Source organism: Pinus tabuliformis, chromosome 7, assembly GCF_031772625.1.
Source record: "Pinus tabuliformis cultivar Carrire ecotype Pingquan chromosome 7, CPIR1, whole genome shotgun sequence".
Lineage (NCBI taxonomy): Eukaryota > Viridiplantae > Streptophyta > Pinopsida > Pinales > Pinaceae > Pinus > Pinus tabuliformis.
The window spans coordinates 792786505-792807694 of NC_142293.1; the positions used below are offsets into that span (position 1 = coordinate 792786505).

Genomic DNA, 21190 nt, shown 5'->3' on the forward strand with positions numbered 1-21190 from the left:
ATTGAAGATCTAGAAGATGAATTTTGATTAGGTTTTCCTCTCAAGAGGTGAGAGGTTTTGGCCTTGGCTGAGAAGCCTATATACTGTGTCACTTGTCTTTTATTGTGCATATTGGTAATTGTCTTGATGAAGCGAACACATTAATAAGCTAACAAAGAAAAGATCATAAGCTAAGAAGTAAAGTGTATCACAAGCAATTATCAAGCAGAGAAATTGTTAACTTTGAATGCCCTAGATTTCTCAACATTGGGTAGGTGAACTTGATATTGGAGGGGCCGATTTGACATATGTGGAGCCATTAACTCAAATTTAAATTTTCCTCTTCTTTTATTAATGAAAATACTGACCATGGCTACTAAATTCCCAACACTAGCTTGTTCCTTTTATCCTTCGGAATATGGATGTAAACAGGGCAACTAAAGATTCTCATATGCCCAACTTTTGGCTTTTGTCTAGTGAACGCTTCTCCAGGAGTCATATCTTCTAGAATTTGATGAGGACTTCTATTTTGAATATATACAACTATCAATGATGCTTCTCCCCATTAGAACATCGACAATTCCTGATCATGCATCATAGCTTTGACAAATTCTTCAATGGACTTGTTCTTTCTTTGCGCCACACCATTTTGTTGAGGATTATAGGGGACAATCGACTCCCTCTTATTTTGATCTTTCTTGCAAAAGGCAACAAGTTTTTTCGAGGTTTATTCTCCTCCATTGTCAGATCTCAAAACCTTGATCTTCTTACCTGTCAAGTTCTCCACTTCAGCTTTCAATTCTTGAAACTTGGTGAAGACTTTGTCCTTGGTCTTCATGAGATAGATCCACGTCTTACGAGAGAAGTCATCAATGAAGGTCACATGGTATAACGAACCTCCAAGTGATCTCACATGCATAAAACCACATACATCAGAATGAATCAAATCGAGAGCTTCTTTAGATCTATTGTCGTTGTTTGGAAATGGCTTCATGATATTCTTTCCAGGTGCACAACCTTTACATACACCTTCATGATCTATTTGCAGTTCAGGAACACCTGAAACTATTTGACTTAACTCAGGTAATGCTCTATAATGAAGGTGTGCATATCTCCTATGCCATAGATCTCGTGGATTGATTTCATCATTTACCAAAGCTTGAGCTGGTTGACCCAAGATTCTATACAATCTTCCTTTACACATTCCAATAACTCTAGCATCATCTATACTAGAGCCCTTGGGCCATACTAGTACTTTTTCATCAATAAAAGCTACTCTATCTCGTTTATCTTCCAAACATGAAATAGAGACTAAGTTCTTTTTTAAACTTGGCACATATAGAACATTGCTGAGATGGACATTGTTATTAGATTCTAGCTTAATCGATGCCTTTCTAACTCCTTCGATTGCATAGTTGTGATTATCTCCAATCTCTACCCTTTGAGATAGTCTTCTTTCCATCATGCTAGTAAGATTTTCACGATTTTCTGCCATATGTCTTGAAGCTCCACTATCTACCAGCCAGATATCATCTTTATTTGCAATAGAACTTGTTAGAGCAGAAAATTAAAAGAAATATTTGTCACCTTTAGGCTTCTTTGAATGTTCATTGTCAATATCGGCCGCGGAAGCATGTTGTTTTCCTTTTCTCTTTTTGTTATTGGCCACTTCAAGACAATCCCTTTTATAATGTCCAAATTTGTTACAACCATAGTATTGAACTTTTGACATATCCTTGTTCCTTTGGGGAGGAGGTGAACTTCTTCCTGACTTCTTGTTTTGAAAACCAAACTTCTTCTTTCCTCTAGTCTTCTTCTTGAAATGAGCTACAAATGCTTGAGAAGCTTCTTCCTTTCTATCTCTTGATATAAGCCTTGATTCTTCTTGAGCACAAGAGGTCCATAGTTTTTCAAATGAAGGAGCTTCCTTCCAGCTACTTACACCTGTTGCAAATGCATCCCATGAACTGGGTAGGCCATTCAGTGTTGTAGTCACAAATTCCTTCTCAGAGACAGTTTCATCAATTGCTTGTGTTCAGTCTCTTAATTGAGAGGTTCTTACAAAATATGAGGCTACAATGCCATCATTTGTCATCCTTTTATCACAAAGTTCATTCTTCAAGCTCATGGCTTGAGCAACGTTCTTGACAATAAATAGATTGGTTAGGGCATCATACATATTCTTGGAAGTATCAAGCTTTGCAATATAGGGGATTAGATGATCTCTAATGGAATCCACAATAAGACTCATGGCAGTGATGTCATCCTCCTTGAACTTCTCTTTTCCTGCAGTATTTGCTGGTTCTACGACCTTCCCTGTCACAATATCAAAACTTGTTCTTTGCAAGAATTAGATCAATCTTAGTCTTCCAAGCTCCGAAGTTTGAGGCCCCTTCTAACTTGTTCTTGGATTTCATAAAAGAAGCCACGGATGTAAATCGACAAGGACTTCAACAGTAGTGATCTCAATGTAGGGTTTCTTCAAAGGTGATCCCAGTGTTGCTTCCTTCACCAAAGCTCTAAAACCACGTTGATTTTTCAAGTGCAATAGATACTAGCATAATTTTTTGAAAACTGATAATTACTTTTAATGATGTTGATCTTCTTTTAGATATTCCATTATATCAATAAGCAATTATACTTCAGAAATTCAATCATACAAGAACAATAGAGATCACAATGCATAAAGAGAGCACAAGATTTACCATGGGAAAAACCACTAAAGGGAAAGACCCAACAACCTTTTCAATAGAGAAATTCTTTTGTTTAACTAGAGACACACCTAGACCTTCTAGTCATCAACTAGGTTAAACTTACCTCCAACAAAACTATGGTCAAACCCTCGACGTCAAGCCCCCTAATCTGATCCAACACTTTGCTCTACTGATCTGTCCAAAATTTTAGCCCCCTACAATTGCCTAGAAATTTCGACCCCTGCAATAGAAATGCCTAGAAAAATTGCAAATTTCAGAAAGAGAGAGAGTATCCACACACGTGAGCTTGAGAGAGAGAGAAAGAGATGTAATTCATCATTCTTTTCGTCCTCCTTGTCCTTCTTGTTCTTCACTAGGATGCCCAGAAACTGTATTGCTTGAGAGAGTGCGAATTGGTGCCTTAAGGAGAAGGTCGAGCTACCTTTCTATAGTGATCTACCTGGGTCGAATGGGTGTGGCTGTGCCTGGGCCGACTTGACTTGGAGGGAGGCCGACTTGATACACTTGGAGCCAAAAATTTCAAATTTAAAAATTCAAATTTTCAAAAGTCCAAATGGGACTTGATGCAAAATATATTTTTCTTTTGACTCTAGCATTTAAAATATGCTTTACGATAATCAATATAAATACATCAAGGGCCAAATATATGTTATGAAGACCGACCACAGTTACAAAATTCAACCGGTCCAAAACTATGAGGCAGGGGTAGCATGATCTTTGGTAGATTGGGTTGAAAGGACAACTTTTAGGAAAAACTAAATGGTACACTCGAGAGAAGGTGGAGGAAAAATTTCCTTGCCTTATTCTGTAGAAGATTTTGGGGACCAAAAGCCTCCCAAAATGGGGAGGTGTGATCTAGGTTGAATCATTATATTGTTTGTCACCCATCTCGATGCTTTTAGAGTGGAAAACGTGGAGGAATCAACTCACAACCCATTTTTACTGGCTGGACCTAGTTTGGCAAATTGGGGTTTGAAACCTTACGGGAGTAGTTTGAGGCATTAAATGACATTTTCAAGAGATAAAACTTTTTGATTTTTGTATTCTACACAGAGATGTTTCCAACAACTCAAGAATCACCTCAATTAGAGTTTGTATTCAAAAGTTATGCCACTTGGAAGTTGAACTTCTTGTTTTGACCTCCATAATTTGAGAAAAGGGGCCCCCATTACTCATGGAAAAGGGGCTAGCCATGTGATCATGATGAAGAAGACTCTAGAAGAGTCAATATTGTAACTCTAGTTAAGAGTTGAAGGAGTCAAACCTAACCACTAGTAGGCTATTAGGTTGCGTTATAACTGGGCCACTAGGTGGAAAAGGCTTTCCATTCTTTTCGAGGGCATTTTGTTTCATAAACGAGCAGTGTAGCCGAGAGGGATAGGGAGAGAGCACATAGAGAGGATTGGTGTATTGTAGTAGGCCATGGGCCATAGGCCTTACTTTGTATTGGCATCCATTTTCTATTAAGAGAAAGAGAGCAGAGCGGCCTCACCTTCTAGTGGGGTTTCCTTCCGAAAGGGTTTCCCAGGTTATATTTTGTGTCAATTGTGGTTTATGATTTTTTATTTCGCTGTTCTCTATTTTCTGCATAACTATAATTTGCATGCATACACAATAAGTAGTAATTGACAGATTCAGAAATCTAAAGAGAAATATTTAATAAACCCTCATAGTGTAGATTGCAGATTTTTAAGTATAATTGTTTTAGATATGTTGTGACAAATTGTGCAGTGGAATATCCACGACAGTTTACGGATTAGTCATGCATGCATGAGATACACTTTTTTAGAGTTAATAGATAAATATAAGACTTTTCCCCTTTTTAACTAAAGTGAATTACAAAATAGAAGTACTTTTCAAAAATATTTCAAACTATCTTTCCGCATTGAACTTGTGTGGAAGCTCCTATTTGAGCCATAATTCTCAACATTTCCATCTATTGCTTGTTGATACATAAGGTTGCATGGGTCATCTCTGGCATCTTTCCTTTGTGTATTTGTTCTGACATTGTTTTCAAGCTGGCAAATGACATTTTTATTAGAAAGTTCCCCTTTGCATTTGCTACCATTCGCAGCCTCAAGAGAATAGAATTTCGAAATATGTTTCCATGTTCACTTGCTCACTTAATAGTAACTCCATTTTCACCAATTTCCAAATGGACCTTCCTAACTTAAGGATGGTTGCAACTTGCAAATGTTGCATTTCCAAACATATGACCTGCCATTATTCTCTGTTCTATTTCTTTAGGGTCATTAAGTTGCCTATAAAGTTATAAGAAAATTAATTTTCTTGGATTGAATGCCCCTATTTCAAATATAGCCCATGCCTTTGATGAGTAGGTATCATCTCCAATTCCACTTTCATTTGCAGGCTCACTCACCCCTTACCTCCTCTTCCACTCTGAGCAAGCTCTCTCTTCAGTTGGGCATTTCTTTGTTGTTTTGCCCTATTTGTTTGGAGTTGTTGGGTTGCTTATAAAGATACAACAAAAGGGGTTTTCTTTGATTGAACCAATGCCTTAGATGAGTAGTTGTGTCTCCAATTCCACTTTCATTCACGCCTATGGTTGTGTCCTGCACTTGCCTTGCATGGATTTTTGTTTCATAGCCCGTCATTGTTGTGTTGCCTGAATGAATCATTTTTGGTTTTAGTGTGTGATTTTGTTCTGTTTTGTGCAACCTACAACAAGGTTTTTGCTGTTTTTTTTTCGCAATTTTTTTCTTGTTTTGAGTCCATAACTATAAAACACTAAATTTTTGAAAAAATGAAACATATATCTTGGATGAAACAAAGAAAACTAAAAACATAAAAGTCCAAATTTTAAATTCGTCATTAGACTAACCTCTCCACTGTTGAAATGGTAAATCCAAGCTGGAAAATCTCAGTTTAATGAAGGCAACAGATCCCAGGCTCAAATGCATCAGATGTGTTGAAAAGTGTGCAACAAGAAATGCTTGTTGAGAATGCAACAAGATGATGGAGCTTAGTGGAAAGGAGTCGCCTTCACTAAGTGGGCCCGCAGGCAAATTATGGCGCAAGTTCTATTTTTGGATCCTAGCAGGGATGATCACAGCAAGAGTGACCACAGCAGGGATGATCACGGCAGGAGTGACAACAGCAGGAGTGATCACAGCAGGAGTGATCACAGCAGGAGTGATCAAAGTCTATTTTTAGACTGGATGTCAAAAATAGAAAAGTCAAATATTATTGTCTCATAATAATATTTGGACTATAAACTTGATCTTATTCTCTTGGAGCACTTCAGTTTGAGCTACTGATGTGGCACATGCAACTGTCACAAGGAAGTATGCTTTCTTTGTGGGTCAGTTGAGTTGTTGCATGCATGACTTCAGTTAGAACTCAATCAGTTGAGTTTGGTGGAGTTGATTGTAGAGTTAATGAAGTTGTGTTCAATTTGACTTGGTTAAACTAGTTGTAATTAGTCTAACTGCAAATAGACTAATGATGAGTTGTTAAATTAATTATTAACTCATAATGCAACTATAGAATACATCAGTTAACTCAGTTGCATGTCAGTGCATGTTCAGTTCAGCATGGACAGGTGTTAGAGGATCAGATTGCTATCAGTTGTGACTATAGTTGTGCATGATGATTTGCACAATCAAAGGGATTGAGTATGCCAATGAATTGGCCAATACCAATTATTATAGTCTTTGCTCACGTCTTTCCCAGTGTGAGTGATTCTTTGGAGGTTAAATACGACTTTGGTAAACCATTCTCATTCATTCTTGAGCAGGTATTGAACTGTGGAGGCAGTCAAGCAGCGGGGGAGATTTGGAGATCAGATCTGAGCTGTATTGTGTGTAGCATGTGGAGATAGTATTGAGTACTTGTGAGGAGTATTGTACTATGTATTGTTACATGATTCAATCACTATAATATACAGATAGTTGGGGTTTTTAGCGAGATGCTTTCCCTGGGAAAACACTGTGTTGATATGTGTGATTGATGCTTCTATGTACGCCTGTAATGTTTCTGCTTCTGTAAATTGATGATCAACATAGAGGAGGTTATGTATTATGCATGTTTCGCTTATAAGTGTATAATCAGGATAATCTCTGTGAATATGTGTCATATTATTCAAAATTTCTACAAGATGTTTGAATGTTTCCAGCAAAAGAAGAGTCAAAATAGCAGTGTTGATAATATTGTCGAAATATTGACGATATTTGGAAATATTGTGATATTTTCGGCAAGCCGAAATATCGTCGAAAAAATATCACGATTTTTCCTTGTTTGAAAATATCGCGATATTTTCGAAATATTGTCAATATTTCAACAAAATATTGCGCGACGACCTAAAAAATCGATGGGTAGGCTGGCCCGCGGCTAGAAAAAGGAATTTTGGTCATTTCATTTGCTCATTTTGGTTTCTGAGTCTTGGAGAAGGAAGGGGAAGAGCTTTGTGGTGGTTGTCAAGGAGGGATTGAGGATCAAACAAACATTATCACCGCCAACTAAGAATTTTAGTGGATCAAAGATTGAAGAACAATGAGACAAACTTCATTTCTTCCATTAATAGGTATGTTCTTAAAAACCCCTATGTTAATGATTTTTTTCATAGATTTAGGGTTATGTTTGCTTGTCTCTTCGCCTACCAACATTTTTTTCCCATTTGCTATGATTTTCATGCCCATGAGCCAATGCAAGGGTTTTCTCCATATTTGGACAACAAGCTTCATTTCTTTTTTTAACTTTCTTATGCACCCTCTTATTGCCATTTTTCATTCACATTGCAAATAATGTAGTAAAAAATTATTTTTTAAAATGAGGTGGTTATTACTTATTATTTTTTGTGTATGGGTGTTTAATGCCAATTTTTTGTTTTTTTTGGTGCCCTAGGTTTGAATTAGTTCACTACAAATATGCCAAAAGCCTTGGACCCATTTTGGGAGTATGGGGAGCTTGATGGTGGGACAAATCAGGCATATCTATCATGCAAATTGTGTGGGACCAAGATGACAGGAGGGGTTACGCGATTGAAATACCATATGGCTAGACTCCCTGGACATGATGTTGGGTTTTGTACGGTTTCTAGTGCGAAGCTTATACAAAAAGCTCTTGAAGCAATTGCTGAAAAAGACAGAAAGAAGGAAGAGGCAGAAAGAAACAAGGCTAAACGTGTAGGTAGATGTTTCAGGATACCTTCTTTTGATTTTGAGGCTGAGGGTAGTGGGAGGGGCTCCATAGCGTCACCTGCTAGTGCTAATGTTACTGGAAGTGGGAGGTCATCGGTTTTTGTTCCATGAACAGGACATGGAGCACAACCTTCCATAAAATCAGTTGTTAAAAAAAGGGAGAAGCAAGAAGCTGATAGAGTTATGGGGAGGTGTCTTTTCTGCAGCGACTTACATCTTAGCATCTTCAAAACCAATCCATTTTGGCAGCCAATGTGTGATGCTATAGTTGTTGTGGGCCCAGGGTACAAAAGTGCTACATATGAGGAGTTGCAGGGGCCAATCCTTCAAGCATAAAAGTAGGACATCAACTCTAGATTGACGGAGTTGAAACAAACATGGGAAGTGTCTGGATGCACAGTGATGTCTGATGGTTGGGCAGATAGGAAGGGTAGCACCCTTCTAAATTTATTGGTACATTGTCCTAAAAGTACCATGTTTATTAAATTAGTGGATGCATCAACACGTATAAAAGATGCAACAATGATACGTGAGTTAGATGGGTTCATCCGGGAGATTGGTGTGCAGAATGTGGTGCAAGTCATAACAGATAATGCAACTAATTATGTGTCTGCCAGCAAGATGCTTATGGAGAGGCACCACACATTTTTTTGGACTTCGTGTGCAATACATTATATCGATTCGCTGCTTGAGGATATGGGGAAACTCTCCTTCATCAAGGAGGTGATTGATATGGCTAGGAGAGTCCCCAAGTTTATGTATAACCATGCTTTTGTTCTTAGCCTCATAAGGAGATACACTAGAAACAAGGAGTTGTGGCATCTTGCAATCACACGTTTTGCCACCAACTTTATTACTCTTTAATCTTTGCTTCAATGCTAGTTTGAGTTGAAGCAAATATTTGTTTTTGATGAGTGGCGTGATTGTAGATACAACAGGAGACATGACAGGAGAGCCATTGCAAAAATGGTGTACACTGACACATTTTGGCAGGGAGTAGAAGAAGTGTGCTCACTTAGTAAACCTATAGTAAAGGTTTTGAGATTGGTTATGGGGACAAGCCTGCAATGGCTTATTTGTATGAGGCCATGGATAGGGCGAAGGATGCCATTCGTTCTTATTATGCAGACAAGGGTTCTGTTGGGCTTGATAGACATATGATGTTATGGGATGTGATTGATAGTCGGTGGACAAGGATACTTCGATCCATTCATGCAACAACACTCTTCCTCAACCCTGCGTTTTCATGCAAATGCGCCTTTGATTTTGATGTCAAGGTGATACAAGGGCTCCATTCTTGTATTCAGAGGATGGTACCTAATCCTGAGTTTCGTAGCAAAATCAATTGTGAGATATAGTTTTATCGGGATTGTGTTGGCCTATTTGGCTTTGATGATGCTGTTAGGGAAAGGACCTTCTTCATGTCAGGTAAGTGACAAGTCATCACTTATTAGAATTTTCAATTTACTTATTTATAATTCTAGATTTTTAAAATTCAAGTATGTAACTTTTATTTAAAGTTTAATTATGTTTTATGTTTTTGACTTTTTTATTTCTTTATTTTGTTGTAGATATTTGGTGGCGAAGCTATGGTGCAAGGGCACCAAATTTGTAGAAATTGGCCATAAGAATCCTGAGTCAAACATGTAGCTCTTCAGGGTGTGAGCGCAATTGGAGTGTATTTGAGAAAATACACTCAAAAAAGTGCAACAGGTATAACTTTGAGCTTCAGCCTTCAGTTGAGCAATTACATTTATTGTAATTTTAATTTATGACCCTCAAGTGTCAAGAGTCAAGACTCATTAGTTTTTTTGACACTCTTACAGGTTGGAGTTCTCACGCCTCAATGATTTAGTGTATGTGCATTACAATATCTGACTTCGAGTGAAGCAAATAGAAACACCAATGGATCTAGATGCCATTTCCTTAGACAATATTGATGTATTGTCTCAGTGGAGGGTGGAGTCTAAGGTGCCCATCTTGGAGGAGTCACTTGCATGGTTAGAGCCAGAGGAACCATTAGAACGGGGGCAACAAGAGGAGGACTCCTCAAAGGAGGAGCAGGGGGAAGAGGTAGAGGAGACTGTGGGAGCATCAACGTCAGCACCATCTACTATAGATATAGGAGAGCATAGCTCCATACCCAACAGTTGTTATTTGACATTAGGTGCAGGGGCAGGGCCTTCTACTACTAGGGGCAAGCCTGGCAAACAACCCATCATGTTTTCCCGTAAAAGGGCGAGAGGGCACTGATTTCAAATAGATAGCTGCTAGTTTTATTTGTTTTGCTACATATAATTCATGATGATGATATACTTTTATATATGTGATATTATTTTGAATCGGTTTTCCACAGTCCTTTATTGGACAATTATCAGGGATCAGCAGGATTTGGTATCTCCTTTGATGCATCATTTTGATTTTACATCCACTACATCATATATATCAGTGATTTCTTAATATTTATGTGCCAATGTGTTTATTTCATGTTGTTATTGCTTTATATGTTTAAAAATCTGAAAAAATGAATATATTATGCATTTTTATGTTTGCCGATATTTTCGCCGATATGGCCGATAAGATGTTTTCTGGACCCTCGACTGATATTTTGCCGATACCGATATTTTCAACACTGCAAAATAGTGAATCTCCTACGCGTTTTCATAAAAAGAATGATTGCTGGGCGTTGAATGCAATGTTTCTCCTCTGTGGTCTGCTTATTGTCTGCTAAATTCCCCTTCTTTTGAAATGGTAGTTCTTCAGAGTCATTTTTTCACAACACAAGGCAAAGCAAATGAGAGTTTGGGACCTGGGTAGGTGTGAAGGTTTATATAAAGTAGAAATAGGGTTGAGTTAGACTGTTTAGGACAGATGCTGTCGCCCATGTTGCAGGGATAACAGGGAATGTTCCCACTGGCACTCCCATGCCTTGAGAATGCGAGGAGTGCAGGGTGCTCCATACTGTAGGAGAGGGCACCCATGGAAGACTGGTTGTATCCAGGCGATCGTCTATGGATACAGATCCACTGGTGTCTGTCACAAATATGCAGCCCAGGAGATCCAGGGGGCTGAGGGGGTTCATTCTGTTAACAAAGAAGTGAAATAAAAGTCCTTATGGAGGACTTGCATACTTTTACGAGACCTTTGTTTGGAGTGTAATTCAAATTTCAGAGAGGTTTTGAGCTTGATCATGTGAAGGTGGTTGTTTCTCTTTGCTGGTTTTGAAAAGAGTTTTCATACGGGTCTCAAACCTGCGCAGTCACCAGTATTGCAAAATGTTGAGTTTTTGCAAGGGAAATGTGGGTTTCACAAAATCATACAAATCTGATGGTGCAAAAGGTCCATAAAACAATTAAATTAAATGCTAGAAATTAAATATTCCTTACAAGTTTAAGATCTGACATTTTGGAAGAATGTTTTAGATTACAGATTGCTGTTAAAAAAATTGACTGTGTATTTCAGTGTATTTGATTCAATTAAATAATATTTTTATTTGAATTTTATAAATCAGGGACAATTTGTTCCTTCGGGAATTTCTAGAGGCTAGTCGAAATGTAGAGTACTTACAAAGGCTTTAGATTGATTCAACAAATTTTGATCTTGCATTAGATAAAGTGAAACTCCACAGATCATGTTTGGTAATGTTAGCAAACCAGAAGACCACAGACACACACGTAATGAATGTAGTATTGGACTGTCTTAGAGGACAGAGTAGAAAGTCACAAAAATAATGTTTGTCGACAAATCACACACCCAATATCTGGTTGGGGAATATTGATAAGTTCAGTGTACTCATTTGCAGACATTTTTGAGTTGAAAGAGTTGGAGCTTTGTTGAGGACCTTATGTTGATTATTAATACAATCTTTGAATTAAGGGTTGATTTTTATCTTAACTCAATACAGAAACTGGTCATTGTACAGTATGACTCGTGTTAAAATAAGAAAAGACAACTGAGAATTTTCATCAATAACAAAGTACTTTCCTGAATCAATTAAGAATTTTAAAGGCATGGAAATGGTAGCCTGCTTTTCAAATTCATGAATGTATATATTTTCTTATGAAGCCTCTAGTATATTTTGATGATTTTGCAGGTAAAATCAGATGTTCTTGAAACATTGGCCATAAGAGAGAAGGAAGTTACTGAGCTTCAATCTAGGGTCAAATCATTGCAAGAAGCAAATAGTAATCAAGGTGTGGATCTTAGAAACTTGTTTGTTTTAGTGAACTGTTTTTCTTTTATTGCAAGTGGCATTGAGTCTATAATGGTTGTTACAAATAAACAATACAATGAAGGGCCAACATGTAGTACGGAATCTGATGGTAGAGAATATGAAATATGTTTACTACTGTTGCAATAAATATCTAAGGGAGAACATACTATATGGAAATACAATTGGTACCTCTTTTTGAAACAATTATAAGAGTTCATGATTTTTAATAGTAAAAGAAAGTTAAATCAACATGTTTTTTCTTTTTCTTTCAGTAACTGATTTGTATAAAGTGTCAAAAAGAAGAAGCAAAAACAATGATGGTAAATTACTGCACTGATTATCATGTGTGTGTACCATTGACGCCACCTGGATACCTATGAACATCAATATCTTCTCTTTCTTTATTGTGGTAAGTGTTACCCACCCAAGTGAGTAACCCCTAGGAGAAAAGTTTCTCCTATTTGTTCAGCTTGTCAGCCAGCAGCCCTATGATCATCCATAGATAGCTAGTCTCAAACATCTTCCATCCATGCTCTAGTCAGTGCTTTTACTTATTAGATGAGGGCGAGTCATCTATTATAAGGTACATTGACCATTTTTTGTAATCAAGTTCTTTCATTTAATGTTGAAGGGCATTCAAGTATGGATTGCAGGTTGAATTGGATGATAAACTACTTTTGGTTGTATTCTTGTTCCCATGCTTTACCTTGGTGGTTATCCTTTGCCCCTAATTCAATGTAACCTTCCTTGGGGCCTTTCTTTCCTTTGTTTAGGAGGCCACAAATAGGAGGCATTGATTGATGTTGCATGTCCATGGAAATCCATACTTAACACTTTCCACCACTCCATGTCCCATTCTATCCATGTCCCATCTTCGAGTACGTTGCTATTTGCCACCAGTATTGGTTCCCTATCTTCCTCATCCTTGAGTAGGGGCCCAAAAGCTTTGCCCTAAGAGGTTGATGCAGCAGAAAGAAAAGAAAAAGCATGAGCCATAATGTAATATTCCTAATTAGCCATGGCTAATTGGAATATTCGATTTTGTCCAAATTTTGCCTTCTATAGTTATTTGTAAATAAAAAAGTGAGGAAGGGGGACATAACTTACTTTTAGAATAAAAAGTCACTCCCTAGTAGCACAACGTTGTGACTTAAAGGGGGAGCCAAGGGGGCCAAAGGGGGATGCAGAAATGGAGCCCACGCAGACACATGGAGGGACTGTGCAGGAGGGAAGACACACGTGGCAAGAGGGGAATCATGCAGGAGGAGGTGAGCCTTGGGATTGAGAGAGGCAAAGGCTATAAATGAGAGAGGAGCCCCCTCATTTTGATCATTCGGTTATGAGCATTTGTGATAGTCATTTTGACTTGGATCACGCTCGCTGTTTAGCTAGTCTGCAGCACTGTTTAGTGCATTGAGTGTCTCCGTTCGGAGATCTCACCCTTCCCCGGGGGACTTCGAGTGCCTGCTTGGGCAAGGTATTTCCATTGGCATTTCAACAATAGATACATCAACATTTTAGCAGCAGGTAGTGGCAGCATTTTGGAGGACTGTGTAGCACTAGGAGAGGGACGCAGTTCTGAAGGACTGTGTAGTACTGTGAGAGGGACGCAGTTCTGGTTTGAGGGTTTGCAGTATGTGTTGTGCTGAGAGATAGATCAGGGGATCAGCCCTTGCAGCTGGAGAGTTCTTGGCAGGGGTTTCAAGCATATATCTGGAGTATCTCATTCAGTGGTAGCGCAGAGCAGTGAGGAACTGCGCAGAACCCCAAAGGGGTGATTTTTGGGGTTCGGCCATTCCACGAGAGCTTTTTTGGTTTTCTGGGTTTCTCGAGTAGAGTACGATTCCAGAGTTACCTCTTTTTCTGAGGAGGGGAGCAGCCCTAAATCCTCGTTTGATTTCTAGCAGCAGCAGTAGGCTAGTAGCACAGCAGTTTCATGGCAGCTTGGACGCAGATCAGAGAAGAGCCATTCCTTTGCTATTCTGAGTGTATTTCTTCACTTGCCTTATGCAAGTAGAGGTGCCATCTTCTTGATCACCTCATGTACTCATTTTATTACTCAGTATAATAAAATGGCTTAGCATTCTCTTTGCGTTTCTTGTGTATCTGCTATGGTTTATTTGATATATATCGTATCACTGTTATTTGTATCTCTTTGAGCATTCTCGGCTATTATACCACTTGTGTGTTTTTATTATACTCTTAGACAGAGTCTGGAAAGGGCCAAGTAGCCTCCGGATCTCGTCCTCTTTTTAGAGGCGACATATCTAGTAAATGCCCTCCCAGTCCATCTTTGGTTGGAGTTAGCTTGTGTTTGGGGTATATTCCTGATAAGGGATATTACACACACTGATAAAATGGAAAAGATCGTGTAATGTTCCCTCTTGGAATAGCTTATGTAAACCCACGAAAATGTTTGAGTTTATTTATCTTTGTTCACTATGATGTTTGACAAACAGTTGGTTCACAGTTTGCTGTAGGTGTGTTTTACAGTTTGAATTCATATGAAGATATTGTGCTGGAATTAAACTTATGAAATTGCATTGGAGTTACATCATGATAATTATATCAATCAACAACAGGAGATGAACATAGGCGATGTAGCAATTGACAGTCATTAAATGGCACTATCAGTCACTGAATCATTACACCAGACATCATACGTTGGCCTTCCAAAGGCTTGCAGCCATACCATTGCAATAATAAATGACAAGAAAAATTATAATGAACAAGAAACATGGGTGTATGCTGCTCAAGAGTCCTCTTGTCCTTAATCAGCCATAGCATTGTTTACACAGCTATTTGAACCAGCAACATGAAGCCACTCGTACTTAATTTCAGCCATATATTCAGCATGGGAAATCTGACATATATATCAGCTAGTGCAATCAGTCTCAAACAGCTTATAGTTCTCGACCTTCTCCAGCATATGAGATCAGTTTTGATGAGTGACTTGACCCACAGGCACAAGAAAACAAGGCCCACACAGTGATGTGGTACAGCATGCAATCCGACCAGAAAATGGACAATGGAAACTCGTCCCTCTACTCAGCTCCTCGTCCAGCAAGCAAAAGGAATAAACCCAGCCTTTGACCCCGCATAAAAATTTCCACACTCAGCCCTCTGGTGAAGGAGAATCAGCCCTTTTAGCAGCCAGAATTCGACCCCCTTTGGCACTGGTAACAATGATGGAAAATCTGGCCCTTCACTTGGCATGAATAATTTCTGGAAATGCACCAACAACTCAACCACTAAATCTGAGCGAGTGAATCCAAATTAAACAACTCGGCCTATGAGAATTTGGCTTGTTGGATGCTTGTAAAAATTTGGCCTCTTCTTATAAATAGTTTGGCCCTCTCCACTTAAACAGATCCTGATCACAAAGTCTGAAGAAATCGTCCTCCTCTTTAGCAAGAAAATTTTGAAAATGTCACCAATGATCTGGGCATTGAGATACAAGGAGAGGAATCCAACTTGGCCCTTGGAGAATTAGAATAGCCCTGCAAAACAACTAATTCAAATGTTGAAGATTCTCTGCGATAAACACCAATGGAGACACCTGCAAACAAACTCATTCAACAATGAAGACTCCCGGCAATAGGCACAATTGGAAGATCTAAAATGATCTTCCCCAAGAGCTAACTAGGGTGGCACTTGAAGTCCACTGAAATTAGCTATTGAGTTTCTTCTCAATATCAAATAGAAATGATAGAATCCCCTCAAAATGAGTTCAATCCTCTATTTATAATTCTTCCTTGAGCCTCCTCCTAGCTTCTAGATTCTCCTTTTTCCCAATTATTTTATTGGTGGGGCCCATTTTCCACTAGGAGACTTTTGCTGCCATTTTGAATAAAATAGTAATTTGCCTCCTTTTTCAATAAAATATTAATTTGCCACCATTCTCCAATAAAATAATAATTTCCCTTTTTGCCGCCATTCTCCATTAAAATAATATTTTGCCTTCCTTCTCCAATTAAATATTATTTTGCTGCCATCCCATTAAAATAATAATTTCTCCCTTCTCTCACAAAATTAATATTTTCCCTTTTTAATATTATCCAAAAATTTGCAAAACTCCTAAGTGATTTTTGCATGCCCAAAAATTGGGGACATTACAGTCCTCCTCGCCAAAAATTGCTTGTCCTCAAGCAATATCACCCTATGTGGATGCTCCACATGCTGGCCTAGCTAATGCCAGGGTCCCAAATGCGCCACTGAACCACTCCTCACTGCGGCACCACCACCACATGGATGAATCACATGACACCAGGGTCCCAAACCATCCTGACCCATGTGAAGCCTCCTTCGCTCCACTCGTTGTCCCATAAGATAAAGTTGTTAGAAGCGCTCTGCATAGCAAGTAGAGCACCCTGACAAGGGGAAATCCTGAGCAGACCCTTGAGAAGCTGCCATACTAAGTACTCGATCATGTGCACTTCAAGAGTAGACTCCTAAAGATGCAGTCCAATCCCTGTGGAGATGAACCCCTGCTCGCATGTGCTCCCCCTGATCTCCTCCTGTTGGACATCCTGCCATACTGGTGAAGTCCCCCATGTCATCAACGTCTCACTAAAGCCCAATGGAAGATCTGAGTGATCTTCCCCTGTAGAAACCAGCTCATCCCTAAGGGTAGTTGAAATGCCAAATCATGTGATGCTTGAATCCCCTGCTAGTCTTAAAAGGGTGCCACCATGCTGTCGCTGTGCCACTCTGACCATGATTGTCTGCCCATTGTGCGCTAGGTGTAACTTCCTCTCTTGGAACTTGATGGCAAAATATCTATGGAATCCCAACACATCAGGCCCAGGCATCTCCATGATGTCAAGGCCTACCCATCCAATACTAACCCTAATCCAGAGTAGTAAGAAGGAAAATTGGCCTTGCCATGTGATGAAGGCCTCAACGCTACCCCATATGCGAAATCAAGACTGAGCTGGGTCACCCTCTGTCCAGATCTCGCTCATCACAAAATAGAGCGACCAATCAACCAAACGGGTCCTTGGATCCCATACCCATATCGACTGCGACGTAGTCCTGACGACTGTTGGCACCAACCCGTACCCCGTCTCAGGTCCCTACATGCGATCAATATATGGACTCCATACATCACGAATCAATTAGGTGCGTGCAAGACTACCCTGCGCTTGGCATACCACACTGTGAGACCTGCGATCTTGCCTCCTGTGGGTGCTGCCCAATACTACCTGGAGTCGAAACATCTGCCTGCAAGAAGGGTCCACCAACCACTGTTTATGCTCCTGAGACATCTCGGAATGCCTCACCCAAAAGGTGCCATGCATCTCCCTAAGTGTGGGCCCAAGGGTGGAGCACGTGTTACCTCTGCAGAAGATCGGACCACCCCCAAGCCTGCACCTGCCAACTCGCACCTTGACCATATCCCACAGTTGGGAAGCCTCTCTCCTGATGCACTGTGTCTCGTCCAATTGTCTCAGATGAACCTCTTAAGTCTTGTTGCTCATGACGAGAGCATCTAGAGACAATACCCAAGTCCCCTATATTAGTGCGCAATGTTGGGGAGTGATAAATGTGTGGGCTCCAATGGGTATATCCAAGTACACATATGGAAGCTCATGATCAGCCCTGCGACCAACCTGCTCTCCAAACCTGGGAGTGCTAAACCCAAAGGTATGTCGGTTGTCCCTCTTAGGAGATCTCTTTGGAGGCAACACTCCAACAACCTGTTGTGCATCATCATACTCTGTTGTACAAAAATACATACCCCCGCACTCCTCTGCATAGCACTGAACTCCATGGCGCAACTTCTTGCACCACTGGATACCAATGCTCACTACCGTACCACCCTGCGCCCTCTGGCATCCCACATGTGCCAATGCATCCACCACTCTACTAGTAAACCCTCCATGATGTGGGCTACATCTGCTCTGACAGACTTGAGCGGCTTGACTCCTCACATGCCAACGGGAATGACACTACTGTGCCTATCCTTAGTAGCTTTGGTGTCCAATATACCAATGAGAGAGCATCATCTCCATGGAATGCCCTGTCTGGTGGCCTGTCGATGCCACCTCATCCTACTAGCTCCTGCGAGAGTAGGCTAATCACCTTGTGATCCCACGCATAGTCAATATGCTAAGACAACTCATAAAATCTGCTTGCTCCCCTGCCAAACCATCCTGTCACTAGTGCTGTCCGGGGCTCTTGAGATTTGAAAATGTATGTGCGCCCAAACATCAGATCCATCACACAACTACTACCATCACCTACTGTCTCTATGATGTGATGAGAAATCCCACCTGGATCCCAACAACAGTCTGGCCCTCGATGCCCTCTGGTAATCCATGGCCTCTGTTAAAATGTGGCCATGGATGTATCCAATTGCCTAACCTGCTCCATCGGGTACCAAGTCAGAACCTCTCGCCATCCAATCCCAAAGGAGGGATCGAATGTACAATCCCTTGTGGAAGGAACAAGCCCTCCAGGCTAATGCTGTGTCATACTTAGCTCATGTCGCTTAGTCCTTCTAACCTGGGTGTCCCCTCTGGTACGTCTAGACCAATGTTTTAAAACTCTGACTCCGACTCCGACTCCGACTCGGTCGAGGGTCAACTCCGACTCCGACTCCGACTCGGTATCGAGTCGGCCGACTCGATTTCAATGACTCGGTCGTTGTAAAAAATACATTAAATATTTATTTTTTATAAAAACACATAATTTTAAAGATTTTCATTCATGTTTCCAAACACACAGCATTAGAATATAGATAGAAGACAACATATGATCAAAGTAGGCTCATGAATATATCCATTATATCAAAATGGTGCCCAGTGCACTGTCCAATACATACACGATGATGATATAGAGATCAAAACAAAAACACATAACCAAGGAGGCTATAAATGGCACCTACAACAAAAGTCTGTGACCAGTACTACTGGCTACTGCTAGAGTTGCCAACATCATCTGGCTCAGTGTTACTTGGGAGCGGGAGTGACATTTTCAGAAGCTCCCGGTTTGGGAGCGAATCCCGGAGGAGTTCGACAACCAATGTCACTAACATCAAGGTACATAGAGGGATTGGTGCTCTTGATTAAATACGAGTTCCATACCCTAATACATGACAAAATTCAATGGAAACATTGCAATCCCCCAATCTTGAAATCTTGAAAAACTGATAAGTCTGCTGGATTTTGAATGAAATCTAAAATTCTATTTTCTCCATATGAAATCCAATGAGGCCGGAACCACTCTCAAACATCCTGAGTCATTTCATGGTAATGTTAAAAATTTAAGTAAAAGGATGAAAATGAAGATTAAGGAGAATGTCACTTTTACTTTAAGAATTTAACATTACCATGAAATTTGAATACCATATCAATACTAGGAGAGGGGAATGGACCCCAAAGACCAAAAAAGCAATTAATAAAACCATTTGGAGTCCCCCACACTCAGAAAAAACATAAAAAAAATTTGCATTTTTGGGGTTCACTGGCTGCATGAAGTGACCCGGTCGAGTTGATACGGACTCGGTCGACCGAATCGTTTCGACAGCCGAGTCACAAATTTTTTTACTGGCTCGGATCAACTCGGCCGAGTCGGTTCCGAGCCGGCCAACTTTTAAAACACTAGTCTAGACAACTCTGCCTCTCTCAATCCAATGCGTAGGGGTGGGCTAATAACGCTGTAGGTCCCGTCAGCATGCCTCTGAAGAAAAATATGCTGAAATCCCAACATGTGCTCTCTATGCTGCCTCTCATCAATGGATAGCCCAAATGATGGTTGCGCATCCTCCTCCATAGCCCAAAGGACATCAAATAGAAGTTAGTCGAGATGTGATATTTGACAAAAGTATTGCATTCAAGAAATCAAAGGATCTCCCTATGGACTCTGTTGATGAAGAACTTTCGGTATTTGAAGAAGTTGCTAGGGAAGAAGAATCAAATCATGAAGATGAAGGTCCTTGTGAATCTATACAACCTACAGTAATCCCCGAAACTAGAAAGACCTAACCTGTTGAAGTATACACTTCTAGATGCAGAAGGTCATGGAGCAGCTCAAGGTACATTCAGGGAAAGCAAGAAGCCCAAACGATATTCTAGGTATGCAGCCTACATGACAAAACTAATAGAAGCAGAGCCATCCACTTTTGAAGAAGCTGTCAATCACCAAGAATGGAAGGATGCCATGAATGAAGAATATCAATCTATAATGAAGAATGGAGTTTGGGAGATCGTACCTAGGCTTGAAGACAAATCTGTGGTAACTTCCAAATGGCTCTACAAAATCAAACATGCAGCAGATGGAAGCATTGATAAATATAAGGCAAGATTTGTGGCTAGGGGCTTCTCTCAACAGGAAGGCATCAACTATGAAGAGACATTTGCTCCAACAGTAAGGTATACAACTACTCGTTTGTTGGTCTCTTTGCCAACATCGATGGGATGGAACATCCACCAAATGGATGTCAAGACTGCATTCTCGAATAACACAATTGATGAGGAAGTCTATATAAAACAACCCTTGGGATTTGAAGTTAAAGAAAAAAAGGCATATGTCTACAGATTGAAGAAGGCATTATATGACCTCAAGCAAGCACCAAGGACATGGTATGCTAGGATGGATGCATACCTTGTGAGGCTTCACAAAGAGTTCTGCTGATCCAAACCTTTATATTAAGGTTGTGAAGGGAGAGCGGATAATCATTCTTGTGTATGTGGATGATCTTCTCTTGACAGATGTGGGCGGTCGAATTGAAGAATGTCAGAAGCAACTAGCAACAAAATTTGACATGAAGGATCTAGGGCTAATGCACTACTATTTGGGACTGGAAGTTTGGCAAGGACTTGATGAGATCTATCCAGGTCAAGGAAAGTATGTGATCAAGATGTTGAAGAAGTTTGACATGATGGATTGCAGACCAATGACAACCTCGATGATCACAAACTTAAGAAGATTAAGGCTTTCTGAATCAAGCCACGTGGATCCTTCCAAGTATAGGCAATTTATTGGTTCTCTGATGTACCTGGTGAATACTCGACCATACATATGTTTTGCAGTAAATGTTCTCAATCAATTCCAAGTGGAGCCGAGGCATGATCATTGGATAGCAACAAAACATATATTGAGATATCTGCAAGGAACCATCC

At 40.0% G+C, this 21190-nt stretch overlaps 1 protein-coding gene across 4 annotated transcripts in view; it reads left to right on the plus strand.

The window, feature by feature from the left end:
• MAD1 (mitotic checkpoint family protein) overlaps window positions 1-21190 on the plus strand; it is a 285271-nt gene that overhangs the window by 20420 nt on the left and 243661 nt on the right. For all 4 annotated transcript variants that reach the window (XR_016266807.1, XM_089458864.1, XM_089458865.1 and 1 more), the window contains exon 2: window positions 11946-12045. Coding sequence is in view for 3 of the 4 variants with exons in the window: in XM_089458864.1 (XP_089314990.1) it covers window positions 11946-12045 (100 nt within the window). In the remaining variant the exon portion in view is untranslated. The remainder of the gene's footprint in view (window positions 1-11945; window positions 12046-21190) is intronic.